The sequence below is a fragment of the Zootoca vivipara genome, chromosome 10, assembly GCF_963506605.1.
Source record: "Zootoca vivipara chromosome 10, rZooViv1.1, whole genome shotgun sequence".
Classification (NCBI taxonomy): Eukaryota; Metazoa; Chordata; class Lepidosauria; order Squamata; family Lacertidae; genus Zootoca; species Zootoca vivipara.
Window position 1 is genome coordinate 37,424,180 of NC_083285.1, and position 23,898 is coordinate 37,448,077.

Sequence of the window (23,898 nt, forward strand, 5' to 3'; positions counted from 1 at the left end):
AGGCTTCTTTTATGTTTTTGTAGCAGCTCTGATGTTTCAGCCAAAATATGTCAAAGAGACTGTACATCAAAATTTATCTGCGCATGGGAAAACATAAATCCCCCCCCCCAAAAGAATATGAAGATTTCTCAAGAGGATTAGCATGCCCTATCTGAGGCTGTGTTAAGGGAAGCTGCAGGAACAGTTTAAAATCACAAGGATTAAAAATGTAGAGAAAGTGCTCATGATTGCAGGGGCATCTTGGCTCCATGAGTCTAGTATCATGTGGGTTTTTTTTCCAATCCTTATTTTAAAAAGGGAGAAATTATACTGGGTATGAAAATATTAGCATTATCACCTGGAATCTGGCTTCCTTGGCTGACGCAGGAAAACTACACTTACCAATAACAGGAAGGAGTAAATTTATGTCAGGGAAGCACCTGGAGCAAGCAAGGAAGATGTAACTGCAGGATTACCATGCCGTTGAAGTGAGTGGGGGCTGAGATCACCAAATTCCTGCCACACAGGCACTTCTATGTGTGTCCGTAAATTCAGCCTATAAGAACTGTAGGCTTTTTATTAAACCTCTGTAGCAGCAGTGCTGTGGTATGCTATCTGCAAATATTCGAGTTTGTGTTGTGCTACCTTGCATTCCCATCTGCATTCCTGGGTTTAAGGATTTTTTTCATACAAAGAAGACAAGGATTTGTGATGAAATACGGGTATCTGGTTGCAATATATCTGCTTCTCATGTTCAGGTCAGAGTCCTGTTGCAAACGTCTCTAAAAACAGGTGGCTTTAATACTGTTTTTGTTGTTGTTGCCTACTACAGCCATGCAAACAGGCTTGCATTCTTTCATTCCACCGCTTAATAAATTAACAATTGTGTGCTTGTACAAATTGGTGTGCTCGAGGCATTCCCACCAAGTATAAATTCCCTCTTTGTCCTATTAGATGTTTTTCTGCTGAGTGTGTGTACTCAGAAGGGGGGGGGGGAAGAAACCACACACACACCCTAAGTGACACTGGGTAGCGTTTAAGCAGAAACAGAAATTGGGGAGAAGGTGTTGCAGGGAAGGAGTTGTGGACTGTTCCCAGGTTGTTGATATACAATGCACCTTGTGCAAACCTGATTCATATCCAGTATATACTGTAACGCATTATGGGAAATAGTCCAGTGTTCTGTAGATCGTCGTTGTACAGGCTTGATCCTGACTCTAAAATGCACACAAAAGGAGAGGGAGAAAGGAAAAAAGTTTGAAGTATATACAGCACTAGATATAGAGTATTTGGAAGAAGACACTTGCCACCAAAATCTGGGGATGGACCACAACTTGTGCAGCACAGCTTCAAGAACTAGATTCCTGAAAACCCCAAATATTCAACTCCCCATATATCCTCCCTAACCTTCAACAACTGTTCTGACTTAGAACACAACCTGCTTTGCAGCAGTCCTCCTAGGGCTCTCTTTCGCCTCACACGAACTCCCTTATTTTTAGCCTTTCATAATTTTGCACACTTGATTAGAGCCATCCAGTGAGGATCAGACAGAAGCACCCACGACTTGCCCTGTAGTGAGAGCCAAGTGCATCCAGCACCTATTAGTGGTAACTGGAAGTGAAAAGGGGATCCAGATCCGTCACATCAAGGGCCCTTATTTGACTAACGTGTGGTTCAGAGAAAGGCCAAGATGACAAATCTATTAGCATAGGAAAAGTGTTCTTCCCAAGAACCAAATAAGAAGTGGCAACAGCCGCTGAGCCTGAACCTGATCTAACTCACCAAGGAGTTGACTTTTTTCTTTCTTTAAAGGGCTCACTGCACTCACTTCCATCTTCACAGGTAAAGCCTTTCCTGATCAAGGGTGCTTTGAGGGCAAAGTACAGCATTTCATATTGTGAGAGCAAGTTTTGTATCTGGGAGAATATGTGGATGGGCAGGGTGCTGAAATCTCAACTAATGTTCTGGACAGGGGTTACAAAACAAATTTTGTCTACACATAGGATGCAGATTTTCTCCTTCCAAAAAAATATTGAGATTTGGGGGGGGGGGCAAGCTTACACTCCAAGTAAGCTTGCTTTATCTTTTTTCATAGATCCTTTTGAGGACATATTTTATTTATTTATAAAGCTTAAGCCAATAGTGTGCTTTGGTTTACCAAAAAAAAAAAGGGCTGGAAAGCGACAAATGGGGCATTACAATGCTGCTCAGGTGACTTCAATAAACTTATGCATTGGGGGGGGATGCAGGTGCTGTTACAGAAAATAAAGACACGCTACTCTGGCACACAAGCCAAAGGAATTGGACTGGTGAAACTATTTCTCTTAAGTTGGTATACAGGTAAAACAACTTCTATTTCCCAGCAGATGGGCGAGGAGAGTCCTGCATCCAGCTTACTTCACTGGATCAGGTTAATTGGCAGAGCCTCTTGAGGAATGCAATTAACTTACTCTAGGTTTGAAAGCTTGCAGTATAATTAGGGCAATGAGAGACTTGTTCAAAGCTGCAGTTCACTCTGCAATAAAGGTCTAAAACAATAGCAGGGAAGCACGGCTGGAATTCACCAGCATCTCAAACATCCCACTGGCTGATGTCGCTTTGCAGCCAGAATCCATACCATTGTTTGTATGCATATTATTTGCCCAATAGTTGCAACTGAGCGGTTCTAGGGAAGAAACTGGGGCCCTTCGTGTCAGGCAGTGCACAAACACACAAAGAGAGCTCATTCTGAAGAGCTGGGACTCTCACAAGACACGGCAAGTGAAGGAATAAAGACACAAGGCTATGATTGATTGCAGAATTAATGTATTAAGCAAATCAGAGCATTTTGCATAATTGCAGGAAGGCTGAACACATATATTACAAATGTCTCTATTTACAAAAAACCTATTAGGCTGAGTTGCTAGAGGTTCATTTCTTCTTCTGCCCCCTACCCCTGAGGGTTTCCTGAAGTTAAGTATCTGACTTGGGTCATTGCATCTTGTTTCTAATGCCCATGCAATTAAATCCATGCACAGCCTGCCATTTCACATGCTTGGTTGATTATAGCATATTACAGGACAATTACATTTTTCTAGTGTACCTTTAGCAAAAACTAACACCCTCGCTTCTTTAAAACAGTACAGGACATTCGGTTGTAGAGTAGAATTAGAAGAGTGCCATGGAGGGGAAGAGCTTTCGGCCACATTATTTTTGGGTACACATGCTCCCACAGTCACTTTTTCTACTCAAAGAAGTGTCCCTATTTACATCGGTGAAACAATAAAGACTGTGCCAGAATGGCTGCTTGGGCTGCAGTTAAGATGCAGACTGTGCTTCTATGAGGGTGCAGCTGGAACGAAAAGTGGATGGGATACCCCTTCTCTCTCTCTCTCTCTCTCTCTCTCTCTCTCTCTCTCTCTCTCATGCCCCTTACCCCTCCCCACTCATTGCCATCTGCATGAAATTAGGCCAAGGGCTGCAAGTGGCTTAAGAGAGCACATCTTAAAATTATTTGGTAAACTAAAAAAAAAACATTTATGGTTTAGTGCAGGCATCCCAAAACTGCGGCCCTCCAGATGTTTTGGCCTACAACTCCCATGATCCCTAGCTAACAGGACCAGTGGTCAAGGATGATGGGAATTGTAGTCCAAAACATCTGGAGGGCCGAAGTTTGGGGATGCTGGTTTAGTGTCTAGTGTTATCTCTGGATTGAACCTTAGTGCACATCTTAAAGACAATAAAATATTTCTCGTTTGTTCCCCTTTTGCAGTTTCCAACTCTGCTCAATGGTCACATCCCAGTGCCAATTCCCAGCTTGGATGGGACTTCTTCTCCAGTTCTTCTGTCTCCAAATGCTCATAAATCCTGATGTCTCAGCAAATTAAAGGACTCACTCACAAACTGGATTTTACACAGCCATTCTGATGGGTTTCATTTTTCTGGTGACACTGGGAGGACATCATGAAACCCTCTTTTACTATGGTTTGCACTTTTCATTACATGAATGATCTACTTGTATGATGTTTATTTAGCATTTTTAAACAGTGTTTTTTTTATCAGAATCTGTTGTGCATTAAAATGAGTTACAATTTTTTTATATATCCTTGCTCTCCAAGTGTTGAACACTGTTAATGAAGTACTTTTCTTAATAGATTTCAAGACAATTATCTAAAGGATGTGAAACTTTTTAATCCTGTATTTCTGCATATTATGCACCATGCTTGTATAAACTATAACCGGCTGTGCCTTCTTTTGCATAATGTTATATAAATGATTTATATATTTTCCAGTATTAAGGTAAAGATTGAAAAGGAACCAAGTATTGAGCAGCCCCTTCCCCATACTAGTATTTCAGTATTACCCTTGCGGTAGGCCATATGGTGCAGTGTATTCATGTAATTTTGAATTAAGTGCTTTCCAGTTATATAAAGAATCCTCCTATTTCCTTGCTGAACTGTGGGGCCATAATAAATATTTTGGCCAGTAAGTGTGTTTAAGAATAGGACACTATTTAGATATAGGTGCTTCAATTCTTCTCTGTGATAAGAGGAACATGGCCTTAAATATTTACAATGTATTTTAGGGACATTCTTAAATTAAGAAGATATAACCTTGCTCAGTGCCACTCATTTTCATGTATTCATTGATTGAAGAAACTTTAACCTGATCTTCATTTTCCTGACCATACTCAAGGTATTGTACCTCCCAAGTTAATTTTTCCAGTACTTTGAAGCCAGTGGCTCCCATTTCACATGGCCAAAGGCTTTAAAAAACTAGGCAGTTTTTGACAATTTTAAGAAGAGTTTCTAGCCCTCATGATAACTTTTTTTATTTTTAAAAAAGGCGGTGAGTGAGTGAGACATAACAATACAAAGTGTAATGTGTTCAGTAACAGGCTAGTATAGAAAAAATACTACTGAACGTTGTGATTTAATAACACCAAGGTGTTTGTTCTCCTCAGAAAGCTAAAATACTTAAGATGGAGAAATAGAGCTCGTGTCACTTTCTAGAATATCATGACAATAGTTTCCTGAAGATGACATACAACGCAAAAGCAGAATTAAATAAGTCTGGGTGGCATTGTATAAAAAGAGCATTGTGTCCAGGAGCTGTATTCTGGAAGTATCTCATGCATGCATATTTTATGAACATGTTAACTATATCTAAACACTGAAAATATTTAGATTAAATGAAACATCCCAACCTATGTCATGTTCCCAAAGTTCATTTGAGAATTTATACAAACTCCAGTTCTACTCTACATAAAGCCTACTTTAATAAGTCAATCTAACTTGAAAAGTGCTGGTTCCATGATTGAGAAAGAGCTAGACACTCCGGCAGAAATAATAAACTGTTGGTCTTCCAGGTTATGAAACTGAAGCCTGTGTGTGCTTTTAAATAAAAAATATGAATAAGGAATACTGTACTATAGCTGGTTCCCACTGCACTTTATATCCTCAGGATTGTACTGCAGTGAGGTATATCATTTATTCTTTTTGGAACAGCATTTGCTATCTGAAGAGAGAGCCACTAATCCTGCCCTCTCCATGTTTTCACGGTATTGTATACACTCCTCTACATCTTATAGCAATCCTCTTCCACCTCTGCAAGAGGCATCATTTCCAACTGCCAAAGCTATCAAGCTCTCTAAATGGAAAGCATATCACTGCTGAATATACTCTCACACACTAAATTATATTTGCCGTTTATAGTGGGATTTGGATAGCACATTTTAACACACTGATCTTCCATAGGGTCTTACATTGCTGTCTTCCTGGTGCTTCTACAATTATGTTCCATGTTTTATGTTCCACAATTATGTTCCACAAAATTTCAATATTGTGGTTTCCAGTCTACCATTTGTTGCAAGCAATCAAAACAGCTATTAACGACCTCTGTCTTCCAGCTTTATAACATAAGGCATCTTGTAGGTATAGTGTATGCTTAAATTCTGGAGGAGGATGGAGATTGATAAAAGAACTCCCCAAATCCTGATGTTTTAATGATTAAAGACAAAGCATAATCTGTACAACAGGGTTGGCCCTCCAGTTGCTGCTAAACTCCATTATCCTTGACCGCTGGCCATGATGGCTGGGACTGATGGGAATTGGAGTCCAGCCACAAGTGGCAGGTCACAGGTTCTCTATCCTGGCTTTACACTTTTCTGTGTTTGGTTATATAAAGCAAGCATCCACAAACTTCGGCCCTCCAGATGTTTTGGACTACAATTCCCATCTTCCCCAACCACTGGTCCTGTTGGCTAGGGATCATGGGAGTTGTAGGCCAAAACATCTGGAGGGCCGCAGTTTGGGGATGCCTGATAAAAAGCAAGAACTATCCCACATCTCAGCAATTTTAACAGGGGAAGAATAAGACAAAATTATTTCTTTTTTCCAGAGCATTCTAACATACCAACTGTGAGACCGGTGATTTCCGACTAAGAAGGTATAAGGGGAAAAAGCAAACACAGACCAACCACTCTGTGCTAGTTCTCTCTCTCTCTCTGGTGGCAGGACCAAATATAAGTGTGCTGACAGTGCAAGACTTCATTCTTCCACTTTTTCATCAAATGCAGGCTAGGTACTTTAGTGAAGTCCCTTCCAGGTCAAATGTACCAAGATTTAATGAAATCACCTGCCCTGTCTTTTCTAGCTATTCTTAAGCAGCATTATGATGTCAAAAGATTTTCCTTGTAGAAAAGTTATAACTGAAGCAGCCTTCCGTTTGATTTTCATAAGAACTGGGATCTCACTCTTCCTCTGCAAACAGCCATGGTGCTCTTACTACTTGATGTGATCCGCTCTGTATCCCTCTTTAGCCATTACCTGCATGAAAGGAGGAAGTGAGTAGAGAGGGGGCATGCTTTTACTCTCTCCCTAACTCTTGCCCTGCTAGCATTGGTTACTCTTAAGTTTAGATGCAATTGTTTCAGAGGCTTTTCTACTCATGAAAGCTCACTCTTTGATTTAGACTCTTAGAAGAGTTCTTAAGTTGCAAGGGGAGCTTCTACAAGTAAAAAAAGAAGAAGTAAGAATGGACCTGCAATCCCTTTGTATTCACTCCCCTGAACTGAAGAGGGCTTATGAGTTTTGTAAAGACCAGAAAATGTACATTAAATAATAAAGTGCATACCCAAACCAACTTTAATTCTAATCTCATTTCCTTAGATACAAGTCAGTAGAAGTCATGCTACTAAGCTTACTGCTCTTTCTAAATGTCTAGTGTATTTCCAAAAGCCTCGAAATGCCGCACTTAATTTTGTGTCTCTGCTAAGGCCCATGCTGTTTAACTACCATGTGCTGAAAAGAATTGGGTTTCTCTAGAAAAGGAGTTTGTCCTACAATGAAACAAGAGTGTGAAGTCTCATTGGATGATGGAATATTTATCAACTAACTTATTAGCAGCCCTATTTACTTTTTACACCTTCATTGGGGAAACCCCCCCCCCAAACAAAAGATGTAATAAGATATCAGAATTTTGCATGGTTTGTGGCAATATGCTGCAGCAGAAGAACAAGAGCAGATCAGCAGCTCCGCTTAACACACCAACAAATTATTTCTGCAGCTATGCTGCCATTTTGTGCAGCAAAACACATAAAAGTGAATGGCACACCTACCTCTTCAAATGTTTAAGGATACAGGTGTGCCTATGTGCTTGCTGTGTAAAACACCAAAGTACACTGTGCACTCATGTTTTCTGCAGAAAGTGCGGAGCTCTCATTGTCTGGGCTGGATAGAAGTATGGAGGGAGACACAAGAACAGCCACAAGAGGATGCGGTTTTGCATTAATGTGTCAAAGTGGATGTCATTTAATAACATTCATTGCTGGCGCTCCATTAAGGTTGTTTGTTTGTTGTTGTTGTTGTTTAGTCGTGTCCGACTCTTCGTGACCCCATGGACCAGAGCACGCCAGGCACTCCTGTCTTCCACTGCCTCCCACAGTTTGGTCAAACTCATGTTCGTAGCTTCGAGAACACTGCCCAACCATCTCATCCTCTGTCGTCCCCTTCTCCTAGTGCCCTCAATCTTTCCCAACATCAGGGTCTTTTCCAAGGATTCTTCTCTTCTCATGAGGTGGCCAAAGTATTGGAGCCTCAGCTTCAGGATCTGTCCTTCCAGTGAGCACTCAGGGCTGATTTCCTTAAGAATGGATAGGTTTGATCTTCTTGCAGTCCATGGGACTCTCAAGAGTCTCCTCCAGCACCATAATTCAAAAGTATCAATTCTTCGGCGATCAGCCTTCTTTATGGTCCAGCTCTCACTTCCATACATCACTACTGGGAAAACCATAGCTTTAACTATACGGACCTTTAACTATACGGACCCTCCATTAAGGTAAAAATGTGTCTTTCTCCCTTCTCTTGGGGATAATGTACATCGTTCAGAATCATGCAAGCTAAGTAAAGCTGTGAAAGTAAGTTGTATATAACTCTTTTCCCACTCACATTATGCAAGGGCTTTGCCCCTCTGAGTGAAGTTGTTCGCCATAACCTTTAAATGTGCTCCATAATTCAAGTTCTTTTATACAAGTTAACACATACTGTGGTCCAGAGAAGGTCAAGCACATGAGAAAACTCTTTGCAATTACAAGTTGCATTTCTGAAGATCTCCTTTAGTGGCTGGTATGATGGACTGAGCAACGTAAAAACAGCCTAAAATATACATTTAGCTATCCTCCTTTCCCAACACAAATGTCCTCTACACTTCAGAAGTCCTTTGATTATTTTAATACACTCTTTACATTTGTAAACATTGGAATATCTACTTAACCTACCTCACAGGGCTGTTGTGAGGATCAGTAATATTTGTACAATTCTTTAGGAAAAAAATAAAAGATTACATATGCAGCAAGTAGCATTATTAAGCATAAAGCAGAACACAGTAAATATATGAGAAACCCTGGATTGTTACATACAATGTAATGAGCAATTGAAACATACTATTTGATTCCTCCCCCCCTCCTTTTATGTGTAACAATAATTCTCTCAATCCCCTCTCTGCTGGCTGTGAGGATTTTTGTTTTGGAACCTTCTCTATCTCATACCTGCATTTTAACTATTGAACGTACAATTACATTTCCGGTACTTTATACTAAAAAATTCCTCCCGCATTCTTTCCACCTGTTCACCATCCATTAATGAGAAAAGAAAATGTATTTGAAAAATTAGCCAAGTGAAGAGAGATTTTTGGTGAAATTCCCATGAGCAGGGGGCAGGCTTTTTGTGACTCTTACCTTACCTCTGAGGTGGCGAAGCGCAGGGGAAGCCATCATGAGGTAACTGCTTCGATGGGGCCTTTTCAGATCAGAAAGCGTAGGTAGCCAGGGAAGGTACAGAGTGCTGGAGAATTGTTTACTGGAAAGAAATATATACACCCACAGCCTCCTCAGAAAGAAAAGATCAGTCAAAAACCTGACACTGACTGAAATTCTAAAGTGCTCTGAGAATGAGGCAGAAAAACGGAAGCCTCTTTTAACAGAGCAAGAAAACTTTTGAGAAACTGGAGGGCAGATTTTTCAGCACAGCACTACTTTATGTACAATAATTAATGAAAAACTTTGTCAAAACAGAAGCATCAGATTCTTTAAAACTAAATTGTAACCAGACCCTTTGAGATGACATGCATACTAGTATCAACAGGAGCAACAGCATTTTCCTGAAAAACAAAGGGCAGCTCCTGAGGTAAAATGGACATTCAAGAGTCTCGGCTTTCATTATAAGAACTGTTGACCCCTGAAGACTGACAAGTCCAAGTATAAAATGCAAGCAGCTCAATAAGAAACAATAGGAAGGGAAACAGAAGTCTAAAAGTTTGTTTTTCAGCTCATTTCGTATAAAAGTGTATCTCACTATTTCAAGTTTCTCAAGTACACAGAATGCAAATTGGCATCCAATGTATTAAAAAAAATTGACACATACCTGTAGATTGCAAGCAAATAAAATAGGTAGGTTAGACTTATCTCATGGTGTATTTATTTTCAAATTATTTGCCTTTGCTGAAACTGACCCACTTTTTATTTTACTCCTGAGGTAGATTTTACCCTTGGTAACCAGAGACTGAACCATTTTGCATTGTTTGGTATGAAACACAGAATCACAGAATTGTAGAGTAGGAAGGGACATCTAGTCCAACCCCTGCAATGCAGGAATCTTTTGTTCATCAGACACACGACCCTGAGCTATCCCAGCAACTTAATGTTAAATTGGAATCTACTGTTACTTTTATTACTGACATAAAGTAACCAACACATAACCAGATACATTGAATTCACCATGCTTTGTACAAAGCCAGTTCATGCCTTGGATTTAGAAACAGTGAACACAACAGAAGAGTATGGCCTGGATCAGACAACATGTTCCTGGTTTAATAAACAATTGTTTATTAAAAAATTTTCTGCAGCCTGCATTGCCTTGCTTACTGTTGCCCATTCCACCCTCCACTTGCATGTCCAGCTTAACACAATAATTCCTGTTTTTTCAAGCCACAGTTTGCTGAGCCAAGGTGTCTGAGTGCTCTGGTCTGAGTGCTCCCAACAAACCAGGATTGGACACAGTACTTTTCTAATCCAACAAAACATGGCACGAACCAGACCTAGGATTCCTTCAAGGAGGGATCAGAATGCAATAATGCATGTTTGCCAGGCGTCTGTCCAGAACATCAAGTCCTTTCTACATCTCATCTACATGAACAAACTCGTTTACGCACAGACTTCACTGAATCAATTTAGTAGAACGCTTGTCATAAAACATTCAAACACAATTGGGGATTTTCCATATAATATTTATACTTTCAAAAGTACAATATTAATACAGGTCCATCAGTTAGAAATAACAGCATTTTGTTAGCTCTACAGGGCTTCTTTAACGTAAAACCAGCTTACAAATGCTGAAAAGCAGCAGTGGTCCAATAGTCACCATTACACATGAATTTGTCATCTCTTCCAGAAAATTAAAAAAAAATGTTCCCAAATTCAATTTACTAGTATCATGAAATATTAATAAAACATCCCCAAACATGCCACAATCACTATTCACAAATAAAGTTAAAGGAACATACAAAATATTTTTTTCACTTAATACTGTTAAATAACAATAATAAACTACAAGATTTCCTGAACAGAAATGGTAGGACCCCTGAATGTTTTACAGTGAACTTCAGGAAAAAAAATTAAGTTATCTATGACTATTTTCATGATATACCAGCCAAAGATTTACATAACCATTTCAAAATATACTAATAAAGATTTACAGCCTCTTGAAGATGCACTAAACGAATAGGTCCAGAAAGGGGAACACAAATGTTTAAAAATACTGTTACTATCACCAGGAGGTATTTATGATACTCACTGAGATGCATAAGCTTAGTAGTAACATGTTGACTAGCTCCAAAAAAAACAGATAACATCTAAGATTTTTAAAACCCTCTAAGTTCTCATGCTTTAAAAAGTGATGGACTTCTCTAGTATGGACTTGCATTTTTCCAGTGGATTTCCAGAAAATATGTTGACACAAAACAGCCATGAAAGCATGGGGTAGGGGGTTGGGACGCCCGGCTCCCATCATTTTGTTTTTAGTCATTCAATAAACATCAAGAATAATACCAAATTTCAATCTGTATGCCAATCCTCACTAATAGACATGGAACCTGATAGCATGTAACAAAAGGAACTGTTTCCCCCCCACTTCTTCGGATCAACGTCTGTACTAAGTGCTTTGAAAAAAGGTCTTTTGTAATAAGTTTTGTTACTTTACATCTAATATTAAATAAGAAGTTGAAGGGCCATGAATTTAAGAGCATTAAAAGACAAATTTACCTATTTAACAGTCAAGAAAGCTTTGTTTACATTCCAGGAAACATTGCAGTTAAAAAAAGAGAAAAGATAAGATATAAAACTGCAGCAATAATTCATGGAGAAACAGATGCATTCACATATTATATAAAGCCGCTGCAATTTCTGCAGGCGTTCAATTGTTTGTTAACTATACAGACAGTAGTTATTTAGCAGCAATGATTCCGCAATAAATAATGCACTGTGTTTCTCAGTCCTGCACAAAAATTGCAGCTACTGTTACATTAACAGTTGTAACCTACTGGCTCTAATGGCAGAGGAGACCGTAAAATTGACTGTACAAAAATTTGTCACACTGTGACAACAAATATAAAAACATAACCAGCAGGTCAGAAATAAAAAGACTGCACTGTGAGGAGGACAGTGTAGACAAACAAGGTTTCAAGTCCACCAAGGGAAGGAACTGCCTTCAGGCCAGAGTCCTCGATAGGTGCAAGGCAGCCTTGGGCTTGGAAACTGTGTGGCCGACTTCTAGAAGAGCATGCTTTGCCTTCTGTTCTTTCCATGCCCTGAAACATAAAACATGGATTGTATAAAGGAATCTGAGCAAAGTTTATGGCTCCTACCAACCATTGCAGCACATGATGTCAGAATGCTTGCATCGCAACAGAAGTGCAAAGAAGCAATGCAGTTTCTGTATGGCTTTATCCCTATAGCAACCCTATCACTTCTTCGTGAAATGAACCTGCGCAGGCATCTCCAAGCTACATAGTTCCTTGCTTAATTCGTAAGCAAAAACTCCGTACTTTCAAAACGCTAAAAAACACACCACATGATTGAGAAATCTAAATAATTCCAAGTATTCATTTACAAGGTGTCGATTTTACAGTTTCCTAGCCCTCCAGCTACCGCAGACCTGAAAAACAACCAAAACAATTCTTTGACGCTTACGTACCCGTCTCTGGATAAGTGGAGTTTCGAAAGCCAGGATCTTTCTGAAGCTGAATCTCTTTCAGAGTGAATATTGACGCACCTGAAAAAATATAAAGAAGTGTCTTTTCCTCCACTTAAGAGCCTCTCTTCTAGAAACATACACTGTTCTCAGAAGCTGCAATAAACCACAATGACTGCCACATGGAGTGAGAAAGAAGCAAATACGGGGGGGGGGTGAAGGAGTTTGGGGGGAGTGCTAGAACTACTAATGGTGCTCCTAACACTGAAGAGATTAGGGAATCAAAAAATGAAAGGGAGAAAGGAATAATAAATATTTTCCCCATTGCTGCCTTCAAATGCAGCAGGACAAGAGCAGGGAGACCTAAGAGCCTAAGCTTTATTGACCCTGATAGATGCAAGGATCGCATATGTGAGAGAAAGTTCTGTCTAAAGTTTGGGTGAAGTGTCTACCAGACTCTAGTAGACACAACTTTTTGGCTCAGTGCTGCCTTAAGAGGCGTAAGTGGTTTAAGGAACAATCATCCAAGGAACATTCAGAAAGAAGGGAAGTAAGCTGTCACCTCACTCAAACAAATGCCCAACTAACATCAACGACAGAGTGGTCTGCTTACTTTCTGGCAGGGCATGTATCCTTGTTCCAAGACTTCTAAAATACGCATGCTTCATAGCTTCTTCTGCTGAAATCCTTTTCTTTGATTCATACTGTTAAAGCAAAAAGATTTTTTTTTCCTCCCAGATCATAGCTGAGTTTTTGTGCACATGCTTTGAGTAGGGATTTAAATGCAAACTCTTTGAGTGGTACTCAGAAACAGATAATAGCTGTGTTCTCTTTAGTCCATTCAATATTTCTGCTGTATTTCTTTTACCAAATGAAGTAATCTTCAAGCTTAGCACCAATACAGCTCTAATACTACAATCCTAAACATGTTTCTGCAGAAGCAAGCCCAATGAAGGTCAATGGGCTTTTCTCCCAGGTAAGTGGTTATAAGACCACAACATAAATGAGATACTCCCAAAGTGTGGATAACCACGGCTACACTACCTCAGTACTATGTCTAGGAAGGGCTTCGGCTGGTACACCAGTGGCAAGTCAAAGATGCTTCACATCAGAGAAGCCACCTAAACTTTCAAAGAGAAAGCCAAATTTGAATGTACCCAAAGCTAAACAAACAAACAGTCATGTAGAGGGAGTGCATCCCTGACTCCCAAGTCAGATGAAACACCTACACACAGTACTTCATGTTCATTGGTCCTTTTCCAGCCTATTATTGACTCCACACATCGGTTCAACACTGAGCAGCTAAAATTTGAAGGGAGGCCACCACCACTGCATAAAAGTGTTTCCAACAAGGGGCAAAGAACCCTTGTTAATTAAATCAAATACCTTTAAATTTCGGTTTGATTGGCCTGTGTTCTTGTCAATGTTTGAACTGATCACACAATCAATTTTGTACTCTTATCACCCATCAAGTAACCCACTGAACTCAATTTTCAGTGTTCATCTGAAAAGCTCAGTACAGATGTCTAAAGAGTAAAAAAAAAATGAAAAGCAGCTTACTTGAAGAAATCTTGCTATCAGTTCAATTCCTTCTGAGTCAAGCCTGGAAACAAACAAAACAAAGTTTAGCATGTAATAGTTAAGCATTCCTAAAACATTGCTTCAAGCAGAATCTAACAACTGAAGTGATGTGTTTACTGTGGAGAGAGAGCTTTGCAAATTTCAAATCACTCAAGAAGTGGAGCTAAATAAAAAACAAACAACTTATACACAAACAAGGACTATGGGACTCTAATTATGCAACTCCACTAACAATGCTCATCTGCCAATATGCCTATCCAGTACAGTCATACCTCGGGTTGCGATCGCTACGGGTTGCGCCTTTTTAGGTTACGGATGCACCGAACCCGGAAGTACCAGAACGGGTTACTTCTGGGTTTCGGAACTCACGCAGAAGCACTAAATCGCGCTTTGCGCACGTGCGGAAGCACCGAATTGCGTCACACGCATGCGCAGATGCAGCGCTGCGGGTTGGGAATGTGCCTCCCGCACAGATCACGTTCGCAACCTGAGGTTCCATCGTACATTGTTTTATCTCTAAAGCTAACGGCAGAATGAATGGGCGCATGCTAAGTGTGGCTGCCATCAAGGTATGTTGGGCAGAATTATTTTTTTAAAATGCATTATTATATAAGGCTACCTTCAGCCTGTGCTTAGACTCTGCCTCCACACACTCATGTAAGGCAAATACGATGAGAAAAACCAGGAAACATAAAACACATTCCATTATGTGCTTCGTCTTAAATTCGATAAAGCTTAAGTTCTAGAAACGAGTTCATTCCCACTTTATCATAAGGGACAAAAAAATATTTGTTATGATTTAGGAACATAAGAACATAGCAAAAGCCTGCTGGATCAGGCCAAGTCCAGCATCCTGCTCTTACAGTGGCCAACAGATGCCTGTGGGGAACCCCCAAGCAGGATCTGAGTACAAGAGCCCTTTCCCCTCCTGTGGTCTCCAGGTATTCAGAAGCACTACTGCCTCTAGCTGAGGAAACAGAGTGCAGCCATCATGGTTGTAATAGCCATTGATAGCCTTCTCTTCCATGAATTTGTCCAATCATCTCTTAAAGCCATCTAAGTTGGTGGCCATCGCTGCCTCCTGTTGAAGCAAGTTCCATAGCTTTAACTAGGTGCTGTGTTTTGTTTTTTTAAAGTACTTTCTTCTATCTGAAACTTCCCACATTTGGCTTCACTGGATCTCCTGGAGTTCTAGCATTATGAAATAGACAGGAAAACTTTTATCCATGCCATGCATCATTTTTATAAACCTTTATAAACCTCGCCTATATATAAACCTTGCCTTTTATCTAAACTAAAAAGTGTTATGAATGCTGCTACCTTCCTTCAAAGTGGAGTCACTCCACCCTCTGAACCTTTTCTGAACCTTTTCCAACTCCAAGCTATCCTTGTTAAGGCGAGGCGACCAAAACTGTACACAATATTCCAAATGTGGTTACATCATGGATTTATATAACAGCATTATGACATCGACAGTTTAATTTTCAATTCCTTTCCTAATGATTCCTAGTATGGAATTTGCCATATTTCACAGCTGCTGCACACTGGGTCAACATCTTCCCTGAGTTACATACTGTGACCCCAAGGTCTCGTTCCTGGTTAGTCACTGCCAGTTCATTAGAAGGCGGATATTTTACAAATTTACTACCTACCTACTACGACTGAATTAGCTTCAGATTCTAAATTGAGATTATCATGCTATGCACCTACACAGATTTGTTAACATGTTCCAGTGTCTCCAAACACAACATAAAATAACTGTAGTACCTTGGAGCATGGTTGATTAAAGGCTGTGGCTTGTATTTGGGAAAGTTGTAGTTCCTAAATTCATCACTGGAAGTAATGCCTGGCCACGTTTCTTGTGATGGAGTTCCTAAGTTGAAAGAGAAAACAAATTACACCCATACATGGACTAACAAAATGCAAGCAATAAAACATAGCATCTATACCCAAAGTCCCCCACCCTGCAATAAAGAAGAGATGGTAAGCAAGCAACTAAATTTTGGCTAAATTTAATAAAATTATAGATTAATTTGAAAAAAATAAAAGCACCTCTCTTTATAGAACACTTTCAGAAATCCTCTTAGAAAGCATGATAAACCCATAACTGTAAGCTAAGCAAAATCTATTTACCTAGAAGTCTGAAAATTAAGTGCAATTCGTCTTCAACAGTTGACCCGGGAAATAGAGGTCTTCCAGATGCCATTTCAAAAAATATGCATCCAACTCCCCTACAGACAGAAAAAAATTAAAATAACAGTTCAAAAATACTGATGTTTCCATTCTGGTTTCCAGTCTAGTTGTACTTAAATACAACTTGGCTTTCTTGACCTACCCATATAGTGCTAGTCATGCCAGTAAGAACAAAACAATGATAATATAAAATAAGGTAATGCATTATCTTTATTCTAGAAGAACCAATTGGTAAAAATTGCATGCATGGAATTTTCTCCACCTGATGGATCGCAATCAGTGTCACTACTGACATTTAGAGTTCCTAAATAGAGAAGCCTTTGCAGAGTTGATTTCTTAAGTAATTTGCTACAACTAAACCCAGGATAAAAATATATTCTTCTATTCTTTGCCTGCCTCCCTCCACCGCTGCTGTAAACTAAAGAAGTGCTTTGAAATGTTTATGGACACTCTGCAATATTACTGAGTTTCGTATTCACATGTAGGAGGTATAATTTCACTGGAAGCAAACATGGGTTAGTAATTGAGAAAGACATACCACATGTCAATTTGCGTTGAATATTCGGATGATCCAAGGAGAACATCAGGCGGCCTATACCATAATGTGACAACTTCATTGGAATAGGTCTTCGTAGGGACAGATTTTGCTCTAGCCAAACCTTCAATGAGAAAGTGTCACGTTAGTTTCTTGTAGCTCTTCTGAAGCCTCCTGGCATTCCATATTATATTGCATTGTGCTTCTACAGACATTCTGTGTGGTTCAGAAGATATTGCTGAACACACTAAGTAGAAGAATCAGAGCAAGGGTGGGGGGGACACGTGGCCCTCCAGGGGCTATTAAAGTCCAAACATCCATCAGCCCCAGCTAGCATGGCCAACGGCCAGAGAGGATGGAATTTGTAGGTCAGCAGCATCTGAATGTGAGGTTAGCCAAATTTACACGACTTGCTGAAATACGCATGCTTGGAAGTGCTTTTCTGCTCAGTATCCAAGGACAGGGAATTAATCATAGCTCTGAGGAGTGGCTTAATGCTTCCAAAGGGTGGTTTTTGAGGCTCCCAATAATTGTGCAGCCCCTGTGCTACTGACCGACAGGATAGAGCTGCTTAACCCAACTGAACTAAAGTTTAGGGGTGCTTGGGGGTTTCCCACTGGCATCTGGTTGGCCGACAGGATGCTGGACTAAATGGGCCAACAGCCTGATCCAGCAAGTTCTTCTTATGTTCTTAAGAGTAAGTACACTGTGGACATTTGAGCACATATGCACAATTAATTGCATGTGATTATATGAGAGATTTTCTAAAGAGTGAACATTTCCCACCCCCTCAGTGAAGCAAACCATTCACTCCATACCAAAGTCTGCTAGTTTTAATTCTCCTCTTTCATTAATTAGTAGATTTTGTGGTTTCAGATCTCGATGTAGCACTTTTCTCCTGTGACAGTATGCCAAACCACGTAGAATCTGGTATAAAAATAACTATAAAAGGAAAGAGAAGGAGAGAGGGAGAGAGAGCTTAATTCAAAATTAAACTTTCAAAACTGATAAGGAACCACTGCATGGTTGATTATCTGATCGTAACTGCCAGTCTCCAAAAGCAACATGTACACTGAAAACAAAGAGAAATTCTTCTATAACTGCAAGCTGTTTTCAGGTACCAGCTACCTTAATTGTTATTAGCAAGCTTATCCTTATCACTCAAGTGAATTCTTTTATAATACTCCTCTCTCATTGCTGCCTCCAATTACCTTCCCTTACACTGCAGTCTTCTATTTCAAATGCAGTGAAAAGGAGATTGCAGGTTAACCCAGCGACATGCTAAAGCAAATGAAAGGCAGCTCTGCATATCAATGTATCTTTAATCACATTTGTCATACTTTCCCCATCAAGAGAACTTCGATTTAGATACCACAACAGCCCCGTGCCAGTTTCCTTATGTTCCTTCCCCTCTCGCCTGAATTTGCCTCTTGAATCAACCCTTTGATATCCTCCATATTTTCCTTTTCGGTGTGTGTTTCTATGTCTGAGCAGGTGTCTGCTGCTGCTGCTGCTGCAGGTTCTTGGCTAAAGACAAAAGTGTCCTCATAGAGCTATTTCTTCATACGAGAAACAAGCACACTCCAGCTTATTATTATTCATCAGCTGACTGAGAAACGCGCACACAATACCTTGGCATATTGCCACACATTTCACTGCTGAATTCTGCCGTGGAACAGTTTGGGAAATGGTTTTTGAACAACAGCAAACCAAAAAAAGGTTGTGGTGCTTTTCTCGTGCTTTGCAAACCCTTTTTCCCTCAAAAAGGGTTTGGACAACTGTTATTCTCTTTGGCTCTCTTTTAAGGGTTTCATTACCGTACCACATTGGGCTACCCCCCCCCCTTTTGCATTAATTCCTCAATGCTGGGGATAAGGAGAGCAAGATGTCCAATCAGAAGCCTACATTTGTTTGCCTCCATGAATATTCAGTATCAGTGTTTTCATGTCCCCAATCTACACCCACACTGTGGGTATTTTTTGCATCAAGAGACGAAGGTAAAAATCCTGCTCTGAGAAGATGACTGCTGCAGAACAGCAGCTATTAATCATTCGCAGAGCACTCTGAGTATATTCTATTTGTCACTGAATCTTGCCCTTGTTCCCAGGAGCTCAGGGCAGCATACATGGATTTTTTTTTAATCCTCCCATTCCTGCCCTATGAAAAAGGTAGATTAGGCAGAGGGAACTGCAGAGCAGGGCCTTGAAACTGGCCTTCCTACATATGAACTCAATGTTTTAGTCACAGCACCACCTTCATAATAACCCTGCGGGGTCATTAGTGGGCTCTTAACAATACCTAGAGATGCCAAAGATTGAATCTGGGACCTTCTGCAGACTGAGCAGATGCCTCACCACTATGCTACAATCCTGCCCCAAACGGAAGAGATAGGGAAGGATGCAAGCAGGTGGGCATAGTAGCTCTTTAGCAGACAAAGATTCTGAAGATATACACCTTTAGGCACCAGGCAAAAACATTCCTTTTTAGCCAGGTCTTTGGTTGACTGACAATGCCCTTTTAAATTGGGCTGTTCTTGTTTTTATTTTGATTATGCATTCTGTGTTTTTATATTGTGATTATATTCTGTTAGCCACCCTGAGACCTGCACATATAGAGTGGCATAATAATAATAATAATAATAATAATGGATTCAGATTTTTTAAAAAGTCCTGAATAAGCTGCAAGGGCCAAATATATGGCCTGTAGACTATTTCAACTCATTGTTAACCTGCATGTGTTAAAAAACAATGATTTTATTTCATCTGACATACAGTCATGAGTGTTGGATGGGTAAGTTGGAAGTCCGTTCGACTCCCAAATTGTTCGGAAACCAAAATGCGGCTTCTGATTGGCTGCAGGAAGCTCTTGCTGTCAATTGGAAGCCACGCTGGATGTTTGGCTTCCAAAAATCATTCAAAAACTGGAACACTCACTTCCAGGTTTCGATTGTTTGCGAGCCAATTTGTTTGGGAGCCAAGGCGTTTGAGATCCGAGGTATGACTGCATATGCCATAGCAGGGCTTTAGGTTATCAATCCAAGCCCCTTACAAAATATTAGCAGCAGCCTCAATTTTTAAAAGTTATTTGCTGCTCATTTCACCCTTTGATAAACCAGTCCACAACCCAAGGTTAAAAGGTTCAGTTTTTTCCTCCCAATGGAAATTATTTTGAGATCTAAATCAAATGGGTTAAAAAAATATGGGAGGATTGCTACACCAAATAAAATACAGTAAAAGGATCTATGAAAGGAAGGGTCCAGCAATGTTATAACAATTTGGGCATAAAATCAATTGGAACACTTATAATAGCCAAATTTTATGTCATTCTGGCATGCTATAGGGTCATCCACATTTACTCCATCAGTCATCAAGTAAATAACCTCCTGCTTGAGAAACGTAAAATGTTTGGTCCTCTGAAAGGCAAGCAATTACATGCAAAACTATGTAACTTGAATACTTGCCAGTTAAGAGGTTCTCTTCAATAAAGCAAAGTGCTTCTATGCAAATTTCACAGTGGTTTACTAATTAAACCTGCTTTCTAAATGGGGGATTACGCAAATAGGAATGCTCCCTCACAAATACACTGAAAAATATATAAATATTAAGGAGCACCAATTATGAAAAAGAGCAAAATGGTTGGAAAATAGCAACTATGACTTACCTTTACATTGTGCATACTCATAATGTTACCACAATCATCCATATACTGTTTTAAATCTTTGTCCTGTGAAAACAAAAATAAGGCTTTACGTTATCTACAATAAGGATACAAAGTTATGTTTATTCATTGCTACTTCTTAAAGTGTTTATTTCTTTAGAGCAGAGAGAGGTGCCTATTCTGGCTGGTGGACCAAATGTTTACAGTATTTCCTTACTCCTGGTGGGCCAAATCTGAAAGGTAGGCAGCTTCATCCATCATTATGACCTTGGGTGATGCTGTGCCTCAAAGCTCTGACTGCCATTGCACATTGCCTGAAATCCAGAGAAGTGTGACGCTCCTTGCAAAAGGCCTTTTTGGTTTTCAGAGTTTAGAATCTAAGCCATACAATCTAAAAGGCTCAGGGAAGATAGCTACAACCCTGCCAATCTATATCAGGAATATCGTCAGATTAAAACTGGAACCATTAATTGGTAGATTACTCAACTGAAGCTTAGTAGGACCAGTTTTGAATGGGTAGAATGAAGTATGTATACCCAAAACTAGTTGAAACCAAAACTGAGTTGTTCCAGAAAGACACTGATGAGCTAGCACAAACCAATACTTTGCAGGACTGATCACTGCAGAAAAGCATGGATGAAAGTCAATTGGTCAAACTCAGAAAAGCCTGGACGAGCGTGAAGAACTCCTGGTTACTTGCTACTGAAATATGAACAATTTAAGCACAAAAAATGGATCCTGAAGCAATCTCAAAGCTGTACCACTGAATCCTATTAATGATAGTCCCTTGTCTATCCCTTTCTGCCCCAGGTTGCAGACCCTATGAATCACCCTGTCTTGTCAGGTTTATCTTTGTAATTACAGACACTGAAGCAGCACAGAGACTAAGTTTTAGGAGGTCTCCACCTTGTCCTCATAGCAAATATATGATGAATTGCCCAACTTCTCTAATATAGAAAAACTGCATTTTCTAGCATGCCAATTAGGCACCCAAACACGAGAGTGGATTGTCTGTACTGTATATTCTTTTTTTAACAGTGGCAGCACAATGTAATAAAGGTAAGTCATACTATAAATAGCTTAAGGTAGTGCTGAAACGGCACTGCTCCTTGCCCCCCCCTTGGTGTGAAAAAAACAACAACACAACAGCTGGAATCCCGAAAACAAAGAGCACAAAACAACTGGATTTCAAAAAGGACACATTTGGGCTATTTTAGGACGTTAAACAGATCTGTTTCTGTAACAGAATATGAGGAAGATGTACATTTGCAGTACATACAAAACTTTAGAAGGTAAATGCATTAAGTATAACACACTCAAATAATATAAAAAAATTGTCCAGTAGCACCTTATAGACCAACTAAGTATTTGAAGAAGTATGCATGCACACAAAAGCTTATACCAAGAACAAACTTAGTTGGTCTCTAAGGTGCTACTGGACAATTTTTTTATTTTTATATATATTTTGACTGCGTCAGACCAACATGGCTACCTACCTGAATCTACACTCAAATTAAAGAGTTTTGTAGCAAAAAAACCAACCCAACAACCTTCCTACAAGTCATACAAGAAATTGTGGTAACGGAATGAATGAATTAACGCCGCTGCCTCCCACAATTCACATATACTGAAACAGTATTATTATACTTCCCTAGGGTTAAACAAATTCAAACAAGAAATATGACTGGGAAAGAAAACAACTTACCAGGTACTCAAAGACCAGAGTTAACGATTTGTCTGTATGAACAATATCATGTAGCGTAACGATATTTGCATGTTTTAGATCTTTTAACAATGACACTGCAAAAGGAGAACAGAATTAATAGCCAGGAGTGGTAAATAAATTGAAAAATTGAAGTGTACAGATATTAGCGTGTCAAATGGATAGTGCACTAAAAAATAACTCTGTCTGGAAAGATATATAATTTTTTACACACCATTATTTTAGTTCATGTGCTACGGATCCGGGCAGAAATACAATTAGGTTCTCCAGGTGAAATCAAAGGATCCAAAGGCCCAGAGTTTTCTCTGAGTGAGTGGGTTAGGCACACTTTTATCTGCAGGGGCTTGAAAAGCAGCGGCTTAGCCCCAGGGAACTACCTTGTGATGATCAAAAAGGGGGCATATGGAAGTCATGGGGGAGAGGAGAGGAGAGATAAAATATAGAATGAGAAATGCCACATATTTCAAGTGGTGGGGGGGCATGGTTTAGATTTGCTGTCACACCAAGATAACAGACTGTTTTACTATGACAGGGTTATGCTCAAGAGAAGCTGTTTCTCATGTCTGACACTTGGGCAAGCAAGCAAAAAGACGGCATGCTTCATAATTTATAACTACTGGGAATGTCACAAGATGCATTTCTGGCAAAGAAATATACGGGCAGGGCGCAGAATTCTGTGTCACATGAATTCAATTTGATCTACTGGCTTGTGGTAAGTCTCCAGGGTTCCAGGCAGGGTTCTTTCCCACCCCTACCTGGGGACGGCAGGTTTCGAACCTGGGATCTTCTGCATGCAAAGACGGTGTTCTGCCATTCCGCTATGGCCTTCTCCTCGGGTTCAGGATTTGATGCATTTCTTCACAAGTCATACTACTGGAGTTCCAGTTGGTGGAACCATATAAAATGCAAGAAAATAAAATAAGATCTGCTTACCTTCTCTAATGGCTGTGCACGGTGCCCCCTCTTCGTGTTCTAATCTGATTTCTTTCAAAGCTACCAAGTTTTCAGTCAGCTTACTTCTTCCCTTATATACAGTTGCATAGGTGCCCTGTATAGCAAGGAAAATGACAAAATATATACACTCACAAAAATTGTTTGAGAGTTCTTCTCCAGCTATAGAAAAAAATGCAAGCCAAACTTTGAATTTTTACTTTAAAAATCATAGAATCATAGACTTGTAGAGCTGGAAGGGACAATGGGGGGTCATCTAGTCCAACCCCTGCAATGCAGGAATCTCAACTAAATAATAAATGGCAGGCAGCCATTCTGCTTAAAAACCTCCAGGGAAAGAGAGACCACCACCTCTTATGGAAGTCTGTTCCACTGTAGAAAAGCTCTTTCTGTCAAAAAGGCCTTCCTGATGTTTAGTCAGAATCTCCTTTCTTGTTAACTTAAAACTACTGGTTTGGGTCCCAGGCTTTGGAGCAGGAGAAAACAAGCTTGCACTATCCTCCATGTGATAGCCCTTGACAATATGAAGATGGCTATCATATCTCCTCCCAGTCTCC

At 39.9% G+C, this 23,898-nt stretch overlaps 2 protein-coding genes across 5 annotated transcripts in view; one reads left to right on the top strand and one right to left on the bottom strand.

Annotated features, from left to right (window-relative positions):
• Nucleotides 1-11,667, top strand: part of ELK3 (ETS transcription factor ELK3) — a 48,908-nt gene extending 37,241 nt beyond the window's left edge. For both annotated transcript variants that reach the window (XM_035127167.2, XM_035127165.2), the window contains exon 5: nt 3,731-11,667. In XM_035127167.2, the coding sequence (XP_034983058.1) occupies nt 3,731-3,829 (99 nt within the window). In that variant the 3' untranslated portion in view covers nt 3,830-11,667. The remainder of the gene's footprint in view (nt 1-3,730) is intronic.
• Nucleotides 11,668-11,736: 69 nt separating this feature from the next.
• CDK17 (cyclin dependent kinase 17) overlaps nt 11,737-23,898 on the bottom strand; it is a 74,735-nt gene continuing 62,573 nt past the window's right edge. For all 3 annotated transcript variants that reach the window (XM_060279710.1, XM_035126752.2, XM_035126753.2), the window contains 11 exons: nt 23,324-23,438; nt 22,373-22,467; nt 20,671-20,733; nt 17,829-17,952; nt 17,014-17,134; nt 16,416-16,513; nt 16,050-16,155; nt 14,262-14,304; nt 13,315-13,405; nt 12,705-12,782; nt 11,737-12,318 (listed from right to left, as the gene is read on the bottom strand). In XM_060279710.1, coding sequence (XP_060135693.1) covers nt 12,281-12,318; nt 12,705-12,782; nt 13,315-13,405; nt 14,262-14,304; nt 16,050-16,155; nt 16,416-16,513; nt 17,014-17,134; nt 17,829-17,952; nt 20,671-20,733; nt 22,373-22,467; nt 23,324-23,438 — 972 coding nt within the window. In that variant the 3' untranslated portion in view covers nt 11,737-12,280. The remainder of the gene's footprint in view (nt 12,319-12,704; nt 12,783-13,314; nt 13,406-14,261; nt 14,305-16,049; nt 16,156-16,415; nt 16,514-17,013; nt 17,135-17,828; nt 17,953-20,670; nt 20,734-22,372; nt 22,468-23,323; nt 23,439-23,898) is intronic.